The sequence below is a fragment of the Physella acuta genome, unplaced genomic scaffold (genome assembly GCF_028476545.2).
Source record: "Physella acuta isolate Inbredline_101_S28 unplaced genomic scaffold, ASM2847654v3 ptg000148l, whole genome shotgun sequence".
NCBI classification, from domain to species: domain Eukaryota; kingdom Metazoa; phylum Mollusca; class Gastropoda; family Physidae; genus Physella; species Physella acuta.
In genome coordinates this window covers 99,713-120,000 of record NW_026731667.1, presented here as the reverse complement: position 1 = coordinate 120,000, position 20,288 = coordinate 99,713, and the positions used below count along the sequence as shown (strand labels likewise).

General features: G+C 44.6%; 1 protein-coding gene across 1 annotated transcript in view; it reads left to right on the top strand.

Annotated features, from left to right (window-relative positions):
* LOC131935543 (cleavage and polyadenylation specificity factor subunit 2) overlaps positions 1-20,288 on the top strand; it is a 130,985-nt gene that overhangs the window by 59,152 nt on the left and 51,545 nt on the right. Inside the window, exon 10 of the mRNA XM_059291992.1 lies at positions 11,240-11,407. Coding sequence (XP_059147975.1) covers positions 11,240-11,407 — 168 coding nt within the window. The remainder of the gene's footprint in view (positions 1-11,239; positions 11,408-20,288) is intronic.

Here is a 20,288-nt window from a genome sequence, read left to right as displayed (position 1 = left end):
GCCGTTAATCCCTGGTTGTCAATGTATGTGTACATGTAGGCCGTTAATCCCTGGTTGTCAATGTATGTGTACTTGTAGGCCGTTAATCTGTGGTTGTCAGTGAATGTGTACTTGTAGGCCGTTAATCCCTGGTTGTCAATGTATGTGTACATGTAGGCCGTTAATCCCTGGTTGTCAATGTATGTGTACATGTAGGCCGTTAATCCCTGGTTGTCAGTGAATGTGTACTTGTAGGCCGTTAATCCCTGGTTGTCAATGTATGTGTACATGTAGGCCGTTAATCCCTGGTTGTCAGTGGATGTGTACTTGTAGGCCGTTAATCCCTGGTTGTCAGTGGATGTGTACTTGTAGGCCGTTAATCCCTGGTTGTCAGTGAATGTGTACTTGTAGGCCGTTAATCCCGGGTTGTCAGTGGATGTGTCCATGTAGACCGTTAATCCAAAGCTAATCATGACCAGCGCTTGTCATCCATTGATTTAATCGCTTTGCCAGATTCCCGTTTGATTTATACCGTAATAAGAGACTTATTCATTACACGGCCGGTATTGAACTGCAGTAAATCATTTTCCCCCAGACCGCCAAGACAAATCCATCGGTCATTTTCTCATGTGCTTCACTTTTATTTGCTTCCTTAGGTAATAACTCGGTACCTAAATATTTTTTTACATCATTTATAATTCAGATGGCAGACCTCAGTTATATTGATTTGTGTAGATCTAAAGTCACTTTTAAACGTCCTACATCCTATTGTGTAGATCTAAAGAGAATGAACGTCCCATAAATGTACTGACATTTAGATCTAAAGAGACATGAACGTCAAAAAATATACTGGCATTTAGATCTAGAGACTTGAACGTCCCATAAATATACTGACATTTAGATCTAGAGACTTGAACGTCCCATAAATATACTAACATTTTGATCTATAGAGACATGAACGTCCCAGAAATATACTGACATTTAGATCTAGAGACTTGAACGTCCCATAAATATACTGACATTTATATCTAAAGATATATGAACGTCCCATAAATATACTGACAGTTTGATCTAAAGAGACATGAACGTCCCAGAAATATACTGATATTTTGATCTAGAGACTTGAATGTCCCATAAATATACTGACATTTTGATCTATAGCGACTTGAACGTCCCAGAAATATACTGACAGTTAGATCTAAAGAGACTTGAACGTCCCGGAAATATACTGACATTTTGATCTATAGAGACATGAACGTCCCAGAAATATACTGACATTTAGATCTAGAGACTTGAACGTCCCATAAATATACTGACATTTAGATCTGAAGATATATGCACGTCCCAGAAATATACTGACAGTTTGATCTCAAGAGACATGAACGTCCCAGAAATATACTGACATTTTGATCTAGAGACTTGAATGTCCCATAAATATACTGACATTTTGATCTATAGAGACTTAAACGTCCCAGAAATATACTGACAGTTAGATCTAAAGAGACACGAACGTCCCAGAAATATACTGACAGTTAGATCTAAAGAGACACGAACGTCCCAGAAATACAGTTAGATCTAAAGAGACACGAACGTCCAGATATATACTGACAGATCTAAAGAGACTTGAACATCCCAGAAATATACTGACATTTTGATCTAAAGAGACTTGAACGTCCCAGAAATATACTGACAGTTAGATATATAGAGACTTGAACGTCCCAGAAATATACTGACATTTTGATCTATGAGACATGAACATCCCAGAAATATACTGATATTTTGATCTATAGAGACATGAACGTCCCAGAAATATACTGATATTTTGATCTATAGAGACATGAACGTCCCAGAAATATACTGATATTTTGATCTATAGAGACTTGAACGTCCCAGAAATATACTGACAGTTAGATCTATAGAGACATGAACGTCCCAGAAATATACTGACATTATTGTAGGATGATGGCCAGAATCATTATGAGAGAGACCTGAACAGAAGACAGAATAATGGCCAGAAATGTACCGTACATTATGGAGCTATTTTTGAGGCACCATTATGGGAGTTACACTCAAGAGAACCAGTTATTTTCCCTAACATTATTCTCAACAAACCGCAAATTTAAAATATTTTTGCCACTAGAGAAGTTAATATTTTGGTTTGAAATGTCCTTGTTTCTGACCGTTAATATTTTGATGAAAAATTAACCGTTGTTAGCCGGAATAGCCGTCAATTGTTTGCTGTGATACGTAGTTTGGCTACCTGTTGGTATTAGCTACCTGTTGGTATTAGCTACCTGTTGGTATTAGCTACCTGTCGGTATTAGCTACCTGTTGGTATTAGCTACCTGTTGGTATTAGCTGCCTTGTTTTTGGTTGGGAGCAGTGTGGCCTTTGGCGCGCTAGTATTACATTAGGGGCACCAACTATTTTTTGTTTCGTCTATTTAGAATTTTTAAAAATTCCTCAGGCTAATAAAAGTCTCCGAGGCCCCTGGATATATTATTGGCTTGTGAACATAAGTTATCTGTTAAAAGTCCACGCTTTTTTCCCCCCAAATAAACGGGTAATGAACTAATTAGCATTTTTGTGTAAAAATAAAAACATTCATTTGATAAATATGTAGATCTATAAATAAAACGCACTGTTCGCATATATATTTTCTTATAAAGGAAAGCGGTAAATTAAACTAATTACATTTTTTAAAAAAACGTAAATGTAAAGATTACCACGAGGTCTAATAGTATCGTTCCAGTGAGGATAACGATTTTCTATCAACTTACGTGTCTTAGGCGGAAGTATTTGCTGGTCGGTAGATAAATTCCCATTAAAATTGGTGGTCACATGCCTGAGATTGTCCATCCCCAAGCTGGAGGTAAACAGTGTCGCGTCCTCGAGCCGCTCCCGCAGATCTTTGACCAGCCCGCGCCAGCCTCGCGCTCGCCTCACCACCACCCCGCTCTTTACACAACGGCTTGCAAAACAGGGATCACACGGCATTGACAGGGACCACACAGCAAGAGTCACAGAATGGGGATCACAAAGCAGGGGTCACGAAAAGCAAGTCTTCAACCCCCTGTCACTACATATTTTCACCTCAGATAAATTTGTTAAACTGGGGATGATAGTTAAGATTTGTTTGAAACCACTAGATAACAGTCAGTAAAACCACTCGACTTGGTCAGTAAAACCACTCGACTAGCACGTCAGTAAAACCATTCGACTAGCACGTCAGTAAAACCACTCGACTAGCACGTCAGTAAAACTACTCGACTAGCACGTCAGTAAAACCACTCGACTAGCACGTCAGTAAAACTACTCGACCAGCACGTCAGTAAAACTACTCGACTAGCACGTCAGTAAAACCACTCGACTAGCACGTCAGTAAAACCACTCGACTAGCACGTCAGTAAAACCACTCGACTAGCACGTCAGTAAAACCACTCGACTAGCACGTCAGTAAAACCACTCGACTAGCACGTCAGTAAAACCACTCGACTAGCACGTCAGTAAAACCACTCGACTAGCACGTCAGTAAAACCACTCGACTAGCACGTCAATAAAACCACTCGACTAGCACGTCAGTAAAACCACTCGACTAGCACGTCAGTAAAACCACTCGACTAGCACGTCAGTAAAACGTCGAAACTAACAAAAAGCGATAACTTCCTTTTCTAAGCAAGTAGTCTGTGAAAAGCATCACGTCTTACTTGAGGTAGTTATATTCACTTAAATATTCAGTGTAATCTGGCAGTGCTAATGTATCTATTTTTTATGTCTGTTTTTAAAACAGTTTCAAGACACGGCTGCTTTTTCTAGCAACGCGTTGGCTATAAGCAGTGGGATTTATAAGGCTTTTGTATTGTTTTTGTGTGTAATGCTGTAGTATTTCACATTTTAAGGATGATATATTATTGAATGTGGATGACTATTGAACGGGTTATCTCAAACTTTTTGTACTTAGGTAATCCGGTCTTGTATCAGCTGTCAGTGTTTCTTTCAGACATTTTCCTCCCATGGGGTACTTGAAAATTCGAGGGAGGAGGGGGCAGGGGGTCGGACACTTGTTACTTCACTCTCAGCGTACACCCCGCATATCCCGACCCCTTGAGTACCGCGTGTGTCCGACACCTTTAGTATTTAATTGCCGTGTGTGTCCGGCACCTTTAGTATTTAATTGCCGTGTGTGTCCGGCACCTTTAGTATTTAATTGCCGTGTGTGTCCGGCACCTTTAGTATTTAATTGCCGCGTGTGTCCGGCACCTTTAGTATTTAATTGCCGTGTGTGTCCGGCACCTTTAGTATTTAATTGCCGTGTGTTTCCGGCACCTTTAGTATTTAATTGCCGTGTGTTTCCGGCACCTTTAGTATTTAATTGCCGTGTGTGTCCGGCACATTTAGTATTTAATTGCCGTGTGTGTCCGGCACCTTTAGTATTTAATTGCCGTGTGTGTCCGGCAGTGGCGTAGCGAGGTCGGGTGTCACCCGGTGCGGCACTTAATGGTGTCACCCCCAGAGTTGTAGCGAACCTTCCCGGGGACAAATTTTTGATTTGAACCCCACCCCCCCTTCAAACTTTCGATTTGCACCCCCCTCAAGTTTTCGATTTGCACCCCCTCCTCTCAAACTTTCGATTTGCACCCCCCCCCTCAAGTTTTTCTCTATATACTTTGCTATTTTTTGCCTTGGTGTCATCCCCCTAAATGGTGTCACCCGGTGCGGTCCACACCCCCCGCCCCCCCCCCTCTGCGCCTCTGGTGTCCGGCACCTATGGTATATAGCTGTCGCGTGTGTTTCCGACACGTTCAGTGGCGCGTGTCTCCGGCACGTCTTTAAACTGAGCTAGTCCCTGGCTGGCTGATAGATTCCACAAGACAGCCCCACACGGGCTGGCTGATCTTGTGGAAAGTGAGCAAATCTTGTCTGGCCGTACCACACATTCAACTAGACAATTCACGCTCTTTCTGGGACTCGTTGCTCTAATACTATTACCACAGAACATTCACGCGTCTTAAAGGCTAATTGCTTTAGGCTGGTTTAGGTGTTGTTCTTGTGTTGGTGGTTTGTTTACAGTAATCTCGGTCTTTAGGTGCTATAATTGTCAACCCGTACCTTCTGTCTTTTCTCCACGCTTATTTTTGTATCGTCGTGTTACTTCCAAGTTTTTGTCGACCATAAACCTTGACTCTTTTTTGAGCGCTATTTTAACATCGACTGTTGACTGATCTCATTTGTGTAACAATAGTTAGCCATGTTCTTCTGACTTGTCCCAACCTTCATATTTATGATCTACATCCACGAGACTAATTCTACAACGACGTTTAAAATAAAGAGCCCAGTCAAAGCCCGCAATATTAAGCCACCAACTAGACGATTGGGCTCAGCACCATTTGTTATTCAGCAAATAGTAGCCCCCTCCCTTGTACCGTCTGTAGGCGCCTCTGGTAAGACATTGTGTTGACAAGAGAAAAAACTAGGTGTGTTAAAGCAGCCCGTGTCCCCGCGATAAGCTCTAGGCTAAGTTTGGCATCGATTCTAGTCTCTCAATCTCCCTCATCTTTAAACTGCACGAATCGCGCTGTTTAACCAAGCCTTTAGCTTTTATAACCGATGCTACAGCTTGCTCTGCGACCTATTCCACTTGTTATCTCATTTATACACGTAATTAGCTTTTGTGTCTTGACACAGTATTCATGAGATTTATATGGCTTAGGACTGTCTTGTCCATCTAACTTAGGACTGTCGTGTCCACCTAACTTAGGACTGTCGTGTCCACCTAACTTAGGACTGTCGTGTCCATCTAACTTAGGACTGTCGTGTCCACCTAACTTAGGACTGTCGTGTCCACCTAACTTAGGACTGTCGTGTCCATCTAACTTAGGACTGTCGTGTCCACCTAACTTAGGACTGTCGTGTCCATCTAACTTAGGACTGTCGTGTCCACCTAACTTAGGACTGTCGTGTCCACCTAACTTAGGACTGTCGTGTCCACCTAACTTAGGACTGTCGTGTCCACCTAACTTAGGATTGTCGTGTCCACTTAGGACTGTCGTGTCCACCTAACTTAGGACTGTCGTGTCCACCTAACTTAGGATTGTCGTGTCCACTTAGGACTGTCGTGTCCACCTAACTTAGGACTGTCGTGTCCACTTAGGACTGTCGTGTCCACCTAACTTAGGACTGTCGTGTCCACCTAACTTAGGACTGTCGTGTCCACCTAACTTAGGACTGTCGTGTCCACCTAACTTAGGACTGTCGTGTCCACCTAACTTAGGACTGTCGTGTCCACCTAACTTAGGACTGTCGTTTCCACCTAACTTAGGACTGTCGTGTCCACCTAACTTAGGACTGTCGTGTCCACCTAACGTAGGACTGTCTTGTCCACTTAACTTAGGACTGTCGTGTCCACTTAACTTAGGACTGTCCTGTCCACCTAACTTAGGACTGTCGTGTCCACCTAACTTAGGATTGTCGTGTCCACTTAGGACTGTCGTGTCCACCTAACTTAGGATTGTCGTGTCCACTTAGGAATGTCGTGTCCATCTAACTTAGGACTGTCGTGTCCACCTAACTTAGGACTGTCGTGTCCACCTAACTTAGGACTGTCGTGTCCACCTAACTTAGGACTGTCGTGTCCACCTAACTTAGGACTGTCGTGTCCACCTAACTTAGGACTCTCGTGTCCACCTAACTTAGGACTGTCTTGTCCACCTAACTTAGGATTGTCGTGTCCACTTAGGAATGTCGTGTCCATCTAACTTAGGACTGTCGTGTCCACCTAACTTAGGACTGTCGTGTCCACCTAACTTAGGACTGTCGTGTCCACCTAACTTAGGACTGTCGTGTCCACTTAGGACTGTCGTGTCCACCTAACTTAGGACTGTCGTGTCCACCTAACTTAGGACTGTCGTGTCCACCTAACTTAGGACTGTCGTGTCCACTTAGGACTGTCGTGTCCACCTAACTTAGGATTGTCGTGTCCACTTAGGACTGTCGTGTCCATCTAACTTAGGACTGTCGTGTCCACCTAACTTAGGACTGTCGTGTCCACTTAGGACTGTCGTGTCCATCTAACTTAGGACTGTCGTGTCCACTTAGGACTGTCGTGTCCACCTAACTTATAATGGCTTACATCAGCTGCTCTCCGTTGAACCGTTGTGGGTTTGTTGACTATGTTTACACCCACATGAAATTTTACTTTCTCGTATATACGAAGTATAGAGAAAGTCTTGTAATCGTGCAAAAAAAAATATTTTTACAAATCTCGACGTTTTACACCTCACTGATACGGAAAAACAAAATTTTGCAATCTTGTCTGTGTGTCTGTCTGTCTGTGTGTCTGTCTGTCTGTGTGTCTGTCTGTCTGTGTGTAAACACGATAACTTGAGTACCGTTACAGATAGGTTGATGAAATTTCATATATAAGTATTTTATAAAAATCGTAGATCCTGATCAACTTTTGAGCGATTTCCGATAACCGGAAGTGGTACTTTTCCTACTTTGAATTTTTTAAAAAGCCTATAATTTGAGTACTATTTCAGATAGATAAATGAAATTTCACATTTAAGTAAAATATCTAATTATTTACCTTCTATCAAATTTTACGCTATTTCCGATTTCTCAAAAAAAACGCATGTAAATTTATAGTACTCATAATATTGCGCACTATTATGCACATTTTATTAGGCGTTCACTTGGTGTTCAATTCTTTTTTTTTTTACGAGATTCCATTCTATTATAAAAAGTTTAAGTAATTAAAAATGGATTACAAATATTGTCTATGTCCTGAGTTGCCATCCCTCGTAGAGAAAGTTTAGGGGAGATCATTCCCGGTTTATTTTCTCAGCCACAATGACCACTTGTAGCGCAGGTTGCTGTACTATTGAACTTTAGCTTTCGTCTAGTCTTTGAGCTTCACAATCGATTTTAGCTTGTCAACTCACACAAATTAGCAGTATCGATATCAGTACAAGCTAAACACAGAATGTTTTTATACAAAAATATTGATGCACTTTATGAGTAACACAAACTAACTGTGCGTAAATCTGATGGATAAAAAGAAAACCAATGGTCCGAATGTTTTATTTTAGCTATACTTTCCTTTACCTTATGTTTGTTCATTAAGGCCTTGTGTTTGTTCATTAAGGCCTTGTGTTTGTTCATTATGGCCTTGTGTTTGTTCATTATGGCCTTGTGTTTGTTCATTATGGCCTTGTGTTTGTTCATTATGGCCTTGTGTTTGTTCATTATGGCCTTGTGTTTGTTCATTATGGCCTTGTGTTTGTTCATTATGGCCTTGTGTTTGTTCATTATGGCCTTGTGTTTGTTCATTATGGCCTTGTGTTTGTTCATTATGGCCTTGTGTTTGTTCATTATGGCCTTGTGTTTGTTCATTATGGCCTTGTGTTTGTTCATTATGGCCTTGTGTTTGTTCATTATGGCCTTGTGTTTGTTCATTATGGCCTTGTGTTTGTTCGTCTGTATACCATTGTTTTGTGTACTTAATTGCTGATGTACAGATTTTTTTAAACGATTCAATTATTGGGGGAGAGCCTAGCTATGTACCCGATAAGCGATACGGGAGTTACTATTTTTTAGATGTCAATTAGGATCTTTGGTCAAAATGCTAGTGCCAGATGTCACATTGTTCCAATGCTAGTGCCAGATGTCATATTGTTCCAATGCTAGTGCCAGATGTCACATTGTTCCAATGCTAGTGCCAGATGTCATATTGTTCCAATGCTAGTGCCAGATGTCATATTGTTCCAATGCTAGTGCCAGATGTCATATTGTTCCAATGCTAGTGCCAGATGTCATATTGTTCCAATGCTAGTGCCAGATGTCACATTGTTCCAATGCTAGTGCCAGATGTCACATTGTTCCAATGCTAGTGCCAGATGTCACATTGTTCCAATGCTAGTGCCAGATGTCATATTGTTCCATGTAAGCTAGGAGATGACACTGTGTAGACTTGAAATGTTCTCCCCTTATATTTATCTGAATGGGTCCCAGCTGACCAACCAACGATGGTGTCAATCTGTTTCTAGACACTTGGGTACAACATCATGTCCGTAACCCAGCTGACCAACCAACGATGGTGTCAATCTGTTTCTAGACACTTGGGTACAACATCATGTCCGTAACCCAGCTGACCAACCAACGATGGTGTCAATCTGTTTCTAGACACTTGTTTACAACATCATGTCCGTAACCCAGCTGACCAACCAACGATGGTGTCAATCTGTTTCTAGACACTTGGGTACAACATCATGTCCGTAACCCAGCTGACCAACCAACGATGGTGTCAATCTGTTTCTAGACACTTGGGTACAACATCATGTCCGTAACCCAGCTGACCAACCAACGATGGTGTCAATCTGTTTCTAGACACTTGGGTACAACATCATGTCCGTAACCCAGCTGACCAACCAACGATGGTGTCAATCTGTTTCTAGACACTTGGGTACAACATCATGTCCGTAACCCAGCTGACCAACCAACGATGGTGTCAATCTGTTTCTAGACACTTGGGTACAACATCATGTCCGTAACCCAGCTGACCAACCAACGATGGTGTCAATCTGTTTCTAGACACTTGGGTACAACATCATGTCCGTAACCCAGCTGACCAACCAACGATGGTGTCAATCTGTTTCTAGACACTTGGGTACAACATCATGTCCGTAACCCAGCTGACCAACCAACGATGGTGTCAATCTGTTTCTAGACACTTGGGTACAACATCATGTCCGTAACCCAGCTGACCAACCAACGATGGTGTCAATCTGTTTCTAGACACTTGGGTACAACATCATGTCCGTAACCCAGCTGACCAACCAACGATGGTGTCAATCTGTTTCTAGACACTTGGGTACAACATCATGTCCGTAACCCAACTGACCAACCAACGATGGTGTCAATCTGTTTCTAGACACTTGGGTACAACATCATGTCCGTAACCCAGCTGACCAACCAACGATGGTGTCAATCTGTTTCTAGACACTTGGGTACAACATCATGTCCGTAACCCAACTGACCAACCAACGATGGTGTCAATCTGTTTCTAGACACTTGGGTACAACATCATGTCCGTAACCCAGCTGACCAACCAACGATGGTGTCAATCTGTTTCTAGACACTTGTTTACAACATCATGTCCGTAACCCAGCTGACCAACCAACGATGGTGTCAATCTGTTTCTAGACACTTGGGTACAACATCATGTCCGTAACCCAACTGACCAACCAACGATGGTGTCAATCTGTTTCTAGACACTTGGGTACAACATCATGTCCGTAACCCAACTGACCAACCAACGATGGTGTCAATCTGTTTCTAGACACTTGGGTACAACATCATGTCCGTAACCCATGCGAAATTTCTCTTTATCGATTCTTTCATCCCAGCGTCGCAGTCGACCCTAGCGTCCAAAATAATTACTGGCAAGAAAATCACCTTTAATTATTTCCTAATTATTGGGTAATCGCTCTCTCTTCCATTCTTCTATCCCTCTGTTGCTCTGTCGATCTTAAGGCCTCGTTGAAATATATGAAGACCAACTATTAAAATATTTGACTTTTTTTTTTCGTTAGGACCTCCGTAAATCTAGCTCTGTTACTCTGGCTATGTCCAAAAAATTGGTTCGCCAGAGTTTGAACACAATAATATGCAATGTGTTCAACCCACGCACTGAGCACCCTTTTAAGGCTCGTCATCCCTCGACACTACCTCAATAACAATCTATGGTTAATGACTAAAGATCTCTGACAAAAGAACTTAAACCAAAAATAGACTAGACAAAATCTCATAGAGCACAGACAAAAGATGTCGGGACACAATATCTACAGCTGAAACAATTAGATTAGCGAAACATTCAATATTTATAGTTGTGTTGTCTCGCACTATACAGTGTTACATTATTGGATTAGGTTACTCATCACTAATTAACAAACCCAAATCACTAAACAAATAAAATTAAAACATTGTTTTTTTTTTTTTTTGTTCTTTTTTTTTTTGTTTAGGGGCAAAATAAAGGTTGCATATATTTAAAAATTATGTACACGTCATTTATGTTCTATACATTTAAAATTATGTACATTTCATTTTTGTTCAAAACGGTGATTTGGTCTGCCGCATTACTTGGTCACATCAGCTAATGTTTTTATAACATCAATTATTTCTTTTTGAACACATTTTACGTTTAGACTCAATGTACAGCATATGAAAAATGGTTTAAACAATGGTTTTTGTTCTGATTGTCCAGGTGGTTCTAGCCAGCACACCGGACCTGCAATGTGGCTATTCTCGTGATCTGTTCGTGGCCTGGTGTGGTAACAGCAAGAACAGCATCATCCTAACCAATCGCACGTCACCCGGGACCCTTGCCAGATGGCTGATTGACAACCCTCAGGACCATGTCGTCAGGCTTGAGGTCAGTCGATCCACCCAGCCTTCTGTCTGTACATTCTTTACACCATACACTACAGCCTTCTCTCTGTACAATCTTTACACCATACACTACAGCCTTCTCTCTGTACAATCTTTACACCATACACTACAGCCTTCTCTCTGTACAATCTTTACACCATACACTACAGCCTTCTCTCTGTACAATCTTTACACCATACACTACAGCCTTCTGTCTGTACATTCTTTACACCATACACTACAGCCTTCTCTCTGTACAATCTTTACACCATACACTACAGCCTTCTGTCTGTACATTCTTTACACCATACACTACAGCCTTCTCTCTGTACAATCTTTACACCATACACTACAGCCTTCTCTTTGTACATTCTTTACACCATACACTACAGCCTTCTCTCTGTACAATCTTTACACCATACACTACAGCCTTCTGTCTGTACATTCTTTACACCATACACTACAGCCTTCTCTCTGTACAATCTTTACACCATACACTACAGCCTTCTCTCTGTACAATCTTTACACCATACACTACAGCCTTCTCTCTGTACAATCTTTACACCATACACTACAGCCTTCTCTCTGTACAATCTTTACACCATACACTACAGCCTTCTCTCTGTACATTCTTTACACCATACACTACAGCCTTCTCTCTGTACAATCTTTACACCATACACTACAGCCTTCTCTCTGTACAATCTTTACACCATACACTACAGCCTTCTCTCTGTACAATCTTTACACCATACACTACAGCCTTCTCTCTGTACAATCTTTACACCATACACTACAGCCTTCTCTCTGTACAATCTTTACACCATACATTACATCCTTCTGTCTTTACAATCTTTACACCATACACTACAGCCTTCTCTCTGTACAATCTTTACACCATACACTACAGCCTTCTCTCTGTACAATCTTTACACCATACACTACAGCCTTCTCTCTGTACAATCTTTACACCATACACTACAGCCTTCTCTCTGTACAATCTTTACACCATACACTACAGCCTTCTCTCTGTACAATCTTTACACCATACACTACAGCCTTCTCTCTGTACAATCTTTACACCATACACTACAGCCTTCTCTCTGTACAATCTTTACACCATACACTACAGCCTTCTCTCTGTACAATCTTTACACCATACACTACAGCCTTCTCTCTGTACAATCTTTACACCATACACTACAGCCTTCTCTCTGTACATTCTTTACACCATACACTACAGCCTTCTCTCTCTACAATCTTTACACCATACACTACAGCCTTCTCTCTGTACAATCTTTACACCATACACTACAGCCTTCTCTCTGTACAATCTTTACACCATACACTACAGCCTTCTCTCTGTACAATCTTTACACCATACACTACAGCCTTCTCTCTGTACAATCTTTACACCATACACTACAGCCTTCTGTCTGTACAATCTTTACACCATACTCTACAGCCTTCTCTCTGTACAATCTTTACACCATACACTACAGCCTTCTCTCTGTACAATCTTTACACCATACACTACAGCCTTCTCTCTGTACAATCTTTACACCATATACTACAGCCTTCTCTCTGTACAATCTTTACACCATACACTACAGCCTTCTCTCTGTACAATCTTTACACCATACACTACAGCCTTCTCTCTGTACAATCTTTACACCATATACTACAGCCTTCTCTCTGTACAATCTTTACACCATACACTACAGCCTTCTCTCTGTACAATCTTTATACCATACACTACAGCCTTCTCTCTGTACAATCTTTACACCATACACTACAGCCTTCTCTCTGTACAATCTTTACACCATACACTACAGCCTTCTCTCTCTACAATCTTTACACCATACACTACAGCCTTCTCTCTGTACAATCTTTACACCATACACTACAGCCTTCTCTCTGTACAATCTTTACACCATACACTACAGCCTTCTCTCTCTACAATCTTTACACCATACACTACAGCCTTCTCTCTGTATAATCTTTACACCATACACTACAGCCTTCTCTCTGTACAATCTTTACACCATATACTACAGCCTTCTCTCTGTACAATCTTTACACCATACACTACAGCCTTCTCTCTGTACAATCTTTACACCATACACTACAGCCTTCTCTCTGTACAATCTTTACACCATACACTACAGCCTTCTCTCTCTACAATCTTTACACCATACACTACAGCCTTCTCTCTGTACAATCTTTACACCATACACTACAGCCTTCTCTCTGTACAATCTTTACACCATACACTACAGCCTTCTCTCTGTACAATCTTTACACCATACACTACAGCCTTCTCTCTGTACAATCTTTACACCATACACTACAGCCTTCTCTCTGTACAATCTTTACACCATACACAACAGCCTTCTCTCTGTACAATCTTTACACCATACACTATAGCCTTCTCTCTGTACAATCTTTACACCATACACTATAGCCTTCTGTCTGTACAATCTTTACACCATACACTACAGCCTTCTCTCTGTACAATCTTTACACCATACACTACAGCCTTCTCTCTGTACAATCTTTACACCATACACTACAGCCTTCTCTCTGTACAATCTTTACACCATATACTACAGCCTTCTCTCTGTACAATCTTTACACCATACACTACAGCCTTCTCTCTGTACAATCTTTACACCATACACTACAGCCTTCTCTCTGTACAATCTTTACACCATACACTACAGCCTTCTCTCTGTACAATCTTTACACCATACACTACAGCCTTCTAATTTTTCCACCTTAGGTTTGAATCTTTCCTCTGACCCCTCATTTTTCCACCTTAGGTTTGAACCTTTCCTCTGACCCCTCATTTTTTCACCTTAGGTTTGAACCTTTCCTCTGACCCCTCATTTATTCACCTTAGGTTTGAACCATTCCTCTGACCCCTCATTTATTCACCTTAGGTTTGAACCTTTCCTCTGACCCCTCATTTATTCACCTTAGGTTTGAACCTTTCCTCTGACCCCTCATTTATTCACCTTAGGTTTGAACCTTTCCTCTGACCCCTCTTCTATGCACCATTATCAATATGAAAGCCGTCTCTGTTGTTTTCCCACGGCCTGCAGGAATTAAACTGAGTTTCCTTGTGAGCCATTATAAATAATCTCTAGCTCGTGGCGCTCAGACAGTTTAGCCCGGTCACCCTCCAATTTCAAGACATTTGCCATAGAATTATACAAGCTGGCAATACCAGTTATTCTTGCTTCTTCGGTATTTATTAATAGAACATTGATCACGGTATGAGCAGGTCAAAGATGATTGGCTTCTGATAGTGTTTGGTGTCTTACGTAACTGCGTGGGTGGCTTGCATAATTGTCTTGGTTGTTTGCATTCAGTAGAACAATATACATGTTGTGCCGTTTCGGTTTGTATTTGTCTTTGTTATGTTTAGTGCAGTCAGGTTTTTATATGGGGGAGGTGGGTAGTGTAGTAGAATGTTGTGTGGAGGTGGTGCAGTATTATCTTGTGGGGGTAGTGTAGTGGTGTCTGGGGGTAGAGTAGTGGTGTCTTGTGTGGGGGTAGTGTAGTGGTGTCTTGTGTGGGGGTAGTGTAGTGGTGTCTGGGGGTAGTGTAGTGGTGTCTTGTGTGGGGGTAGTGTAGTGGTGTCTTGTGTGGGGGTAGTGTAGTGGTGTCTTGTGTGGGGGTAGTGTAGTGGTGTCTTGTGTGGGGGTAGTGTAGTGGTGTCTTGTGTGGGGGTAGTGTAGTGGTGTCTTGTGTGGGGGTAGTGTAGTGGTGTCTTGTGTGGGGGTAGTGTAGTGATGTCTGGGGGTAGTGTAGTGATGTCTGGGGGTAGTGTAGTGATGTCTGGGGGTAGTGTAGTGATGTCTGGGGGTAGTGTAGTGGTGTCTGGGGGTAGTGTAGTGGTGTCTGGGGGTAGTGTAGTGATGTCTGGGGTAGTGTAGTGATGTCTGGGGGTAGTGTAGTGGTGTCTTGTGTGGGGGTAGTGTAGTGGTGTCTTGTGTGGGGGTAGTGTAGTGGTGTCTTGTGTGGGGGTAGTGTAATGATGTCTGGGGGTAGTGTAGTGGTGTCTTGTGTGGGGGTAGTGTAGTGGTGTCTTGTGTGGGGGTAGTGTAGTGGTGTCTTGTGTGGGGGTAGTGTAGTGGTGTCTCGTGTGGGGGTAGTGTAGTGGTGTCTTGTGTGGGGGTAGTGTAGTGGTGTCTTGTGTGGGGGTAGTGTAGTGGTGTCTTGTGTGGGGGTAGTGTAGTGGTGTCTTGTGTGGGGGTAGTGTAGTGGTGTCTTGTGTGGGGGTAGTGTAGTGGTGTCTTGTGTGGGGGTAGTGTAGTGGTGTCTTGTGTGGGGGTAGTGTAGTGGTGTCTTGTGTGGGGGTAGTGTAGTGGTGTCTTGTGTGGGGGTAGTGTAGTGGTGTCTTGTGTGGGGGTAGTGTAGTGGTGTCTTGTGTGGGGGTAGTGTAGTGGTGTCTCGTGTGGGGGTAGTGTAGTGATGTCTGGGGTAGTGTAGTGATGTCTGGGGGTAGTGTAGTGATGTCTGGGGGTAGTGTAGTGATGTCTCGTGTGGGGGTAGTGTAGTGATGTCTGGGGTAGTGTAGTGATGTCTGGGGGTAGTGTAGTGGTGTCTGGGGGTAGTGTAGTGATGTCTGGGGGTAGTGTAGTGGTGTCTGGGGTAGTGTAGTGGTGTCTGGGGGTAGTGTAGTGATGTCTGGGGGTAGTGTAGTGGTGTCTGGGGGTAGTGTAGTGATGTCTGGGGTAGTGTAGTGGTGTCTTGTGTGGGGGTAGTGTAGTGGTGTCTTGTGTGGGGGTAGTGTAGTGGTGTCTCGTGTGGGGGTAGTGTAGTGATGTCTTGTGTGGGGGTAGTGTAGTGGTGTCTTGTGTGGGGGCAGTGTAGTGGTGTCTCGTGTGGGGGTAGTGTAGTGATGTCTGGGGTAGTGTAGTGATGTCTGGGGGTAGTGTAGTGATGTCTGGGGGTAGTGTAGTGATGTCTGGGGGTAGTGTAGTGATGTCTTGTGTGGGGGTAGTGTAGTGATGTCTGGGGGTAGTGTAGTGGTGTCTGGGGGTAGTGTAGTGGTGTCTGGGGGTAGTGTAGTGATGTCTGGGGGTAGTGTAGTGGTGTCTGGGGGTAGTGTAGTGATGTCTGGGGTAGTGTAGTGATGTCTGGGGGTAGTGTAGTGGTGTCTTGTGTGGGGGTAGTGTAGTGGTGTCTTGTGTGGGGGTAGTGTAGTGGTGTCTTGTGTGGGGGTAGTGTAATGATGTCTGGGGGTAGTGTAGTGGTGTCTTGTGTGGGGGTAGTGTAGTGGTGTCTTGTGTGGGGGTAGTGTAGTGGTGTCTCGTGTGGGGGTAGTGTAGTGATGTCTTGTGTGGGGGTAGTGTAGTGGTGTCTTGTGTGGGGGCAGTGTAGTGGTGTCTCGTGTGGGGGTAGTGTAGTGATGTCTGGGGTAGTGTAGTGATGTCTGGGGGTAGTGTAGTGATGTCTGGGGGTAGTGTAGTGATGTCTGGGGGTAGTGTAGTGATGTCTTGTGTGGGGGTAGTGTAGTGATGTCTGGGGGTAGTGTAGTGGTGTCTGGGGGTAGTGTAGTGGTGTCTGGGGGTAGTGTAGTGATGTCTGGGGGTAGTGTAGTGGTGTCTGGGGGTAGTGTAGTGATGTCTGGGGTAGTGTAGTGATGTCTGGGGTAGTGTAGTGGTGTCTTGTGTGGGGGTAGTGTAGTGGTGTCTTGTGTGGGGGTAGTGTAGTGGTGTCTTGTGTGGGGGTAGTGTAATGATGTCTGGGGGTAGTGTAGTGGTGTCTTGTGTGGGGGTAGTGTAGTGGTGTCTTGTGTGGGGGTAGTGTAGTGGTGTCTTGTGTGGGGGTAGTGTAGTGATGTCTGGGGGTAGTGTAGTGATGTCTGGGGGTAGTGTAGTGATGTCTGGGGGTAGTGTAGTGATGTCTGGGGGTAGTGTAGTGGTGTCTGGGGGTAGTGTAGTGGTGTCTGGGGGTAGTGTAGTGATGTCTGGGGTAGTGTAGTGATGTCTGGGGGTAGTGTAGTGGTGTCTTGTGTGGGGGTAGTGTAGTGGTGTCTTGTGTGGGGGTAGTGTAGTGGTGTCTTGTGTGGGGGTAGTGTAATGATGTCTGGGGGTAGTGTAGTGGTGTCTTGTGTGGGGGTAGTGTAGTGGTGTCTTGTGTGGGGGTAGTGTAGTGATGTCTGGGGTAGTGTAGTGATGTCTGGGGGTAGTGTAGTGGTGTCTTGTGTGGGGGTAGTGTAGTGGTGTCTTGTGTGGGGGTAGTGTAGTGGTGTCTTGTGTGGGGGTAGTGTAATGATGTCTGGGGGTAGTGTAGTGGTGTCTTGTGTGGGGGTAGTGTAGTGGTGTCTTGTGTGGGGGTAGTGTAGTGGTGTCTTGTGTGGGGGTAGTGTAGTGGTGTCTCGTGTGGGGGTAGTGTAGTGGTGTCTTGTGTGGGGGTAGTGTAGTGGTGTCTTGTGTGGGGGTAGTGTAGTGGTGTCTTGTGTGGGGGTAGTGTAGTGGTGTCTTGTGTGGGGGTAGTGTAGTGGTGTCTTGTGTGGGGGTAGTGTAGTGGTGTCTTGTGTGGGGGTAGTGTAGTGGTGTCTTGTGTGGGGGTAGTGTAGTGGTGTCTTGTGTGGGGGTAGTGTAGTGGTGTCTTGTGTGGGGGTAGTGTAGTGGTGTCTTGTGTGGGGGTAGTGTAGTGGTGTCTTGTGTGGGGGTAGTGTAGTGGTGTCTCGTGTGGGGGTAGTGTAGTGATGTCTGGGGTAGTGTAGTGATGTCTGGGGGTAGTGTAGTGATGTCTGGGGGTAGTGTAGTGATGTCTCGTGTGGGGGTAGTGTAGTGATGTCTGGGGTAGTGTAGTGATGTCTGGGGGTAGTGTAGTGGTGTCTGGGGGTAGTGTAGTGATGTCTGGGGGTAGTGTAGTGGTGTCTGGGGTAGTGTAGTGGTGTCTGGGGGTAGTGTAGTGATGTCTGGGGGTAGTGTAGTGGTGTCTGGGGGTAGTGTAGTGATGTCTGGGGTAGTGTAGTGGTGTCTTGTGTGGGGGTAGTGTAGTGGTGTCTTGTGTGGGGGTAGTGTAGTGGTGTCTCGTGTGGGGGTAGTGTAGTGATGTCTTGTGTGGGGGTAGTGTAGTGGTGTCTTGTGTGGGGGCAGTGTAGTGGTGTCTCGTGTGGGGGTAGTGTAGTGATGTCTGGGGTAGTGTAGTGATGTCTGGGGGTAGTGTAGTGATGTCTGGGGGTAGTGTAGTGATGTCTGGGGGTAGTGTAGTGATGTCTTGTGTGGGGGTAGTGTAGTGATGTCTGGGGGTAGTGTAGTGGTGTCTGGGGGTAGTGTAGTGGTGTCTGGGGGTAGTGTAGTGATGTCTGGGGGTAGTGTAGTGGTGTCTGGGGGTAGTGTAGTGATGTCTGGGGTAGTGTAGTGATGTCTGGGGGTAGTGTAGTGGTGTCTTGTGTGGGGGTAGTGTAGTGGTGTCTTGTGTGGGGGTAGTGTAGTGGTGTCTTGTGTGGGGGTAGTGTAATGATGTCTGGGGGTAGTGTAGTGGTGTCTTGTGTGGGGGTAGTGTAGTGGTGTCTTGTGTGGGGGTAGTGTAGTGGTGTCTCGTGTGGGGGTAGTGTAGTGATGTCTTGTGTGGGGGTAGTGTAGTGGTGTCTTGTGTGGGGGCAGTGTAGTGGTGTCTCGTGTGGGGGTAGTGTAGTGATGTCTGGGGTAGTGTAGTGATGTCTGGGGGTAGTGTAGTGATGTCTGGGGGTAGTGTAGTGATGTCTGGGGGTAGTGTAGTGATGTCTTGTGTGGGGGTAGTGTAGTGATGTCTGGGGGTAGTGTAGTGGTGTCTGGGGGTAGTGTAGTGGTGTCTGGGGGTAGTGTAGTGATGTCTGGGGGTAGTGTAGTGGTGTCTGGGGGTAGTGTAGTGATGTCTGGGGTAGTGTAGTGATGTCTGGGGTAGTGTAGTGGTGTCTTGTGTGGGGGTAGTGTAGTGGTGTCTTGTGTGGGGGTAGTGTAGTGGTGTCTTGTGTGGGGGTAGTGTAATGATGTCTGGGGGTAGTGTAGTGGTGTCTTGTGTGGGGGTAGTGTAGTGGTGTCTTGTGTGGGGGTAGTGTAGTGGTGTCTTGTGTGGGGGTAGTGTAGTGATGTCTGGGGGTAGTGTAGTGATGTCTGGGGGTAGTGTAGTGATGTCTGGGGGTAGTGTAGTGATGTCTGGGGGTAGTGTAGTGGTGTCTGGGGGTAGTGTAGTGGTGTCTGGGGGTAGTGTAGTGATGTCTGGGGTAGTGTAGTGATGTCTGGGGGTAGTGTAGTGGTGTCTTGTGTGGGGGTAGTGTAGTGGTGTCTTGTGTGGGGGTAGTGTAGTGGTGTCTTGTGTGGGGGTAGTGTAATGATGTCTGGGGGTAGTGTAGTGGTGTCTTGTGTGGGGGTAGTGTAGTGGTGTCTTGTGTGGGGGTAGTGTAGTGGTGTCTTGTGTGGGGGTAGTGTAGTGGTGTCTCGTGTGGGGGTAGTGTAGTGGTGTCTTGTGTGGGGGTAGTGTAGTGGTGTCTTGTGTGGGGGTAGTGTAGTGGTGTCTTGTGTGGGGGTAGTGTAGTGGTGTCTTGTGTGGGGGTAGTGTAGTGGTGTCTTGTGTGGGGGTAGTGTAGTGGTGTCTTGTGTGGGGGTAGTGTAGTGGTGTCTTGTGTGGGGGTAGTGTAGTGATGTCTGGGGGTAGTGTAGTGATGTCTGGGGGTAGTGTAGTGGTGTTCGGGGGTAGTGTAGTGATGTCTGGGGGTAGTGTAGTGGTGTTCGGGGGTAGTGTATTGGTGTCTGGGGGTAGTGTAGTGGTGTCTGGGGGTAGTGTAGTGATGTCTGGGGGTAGTGTAGTGTTGTCTGGGGGTAGTGTAGTGGTGTCTGGGGGTAGTGTAGTGATGTCTGGGGTAGTGTAGTGATGTCTGG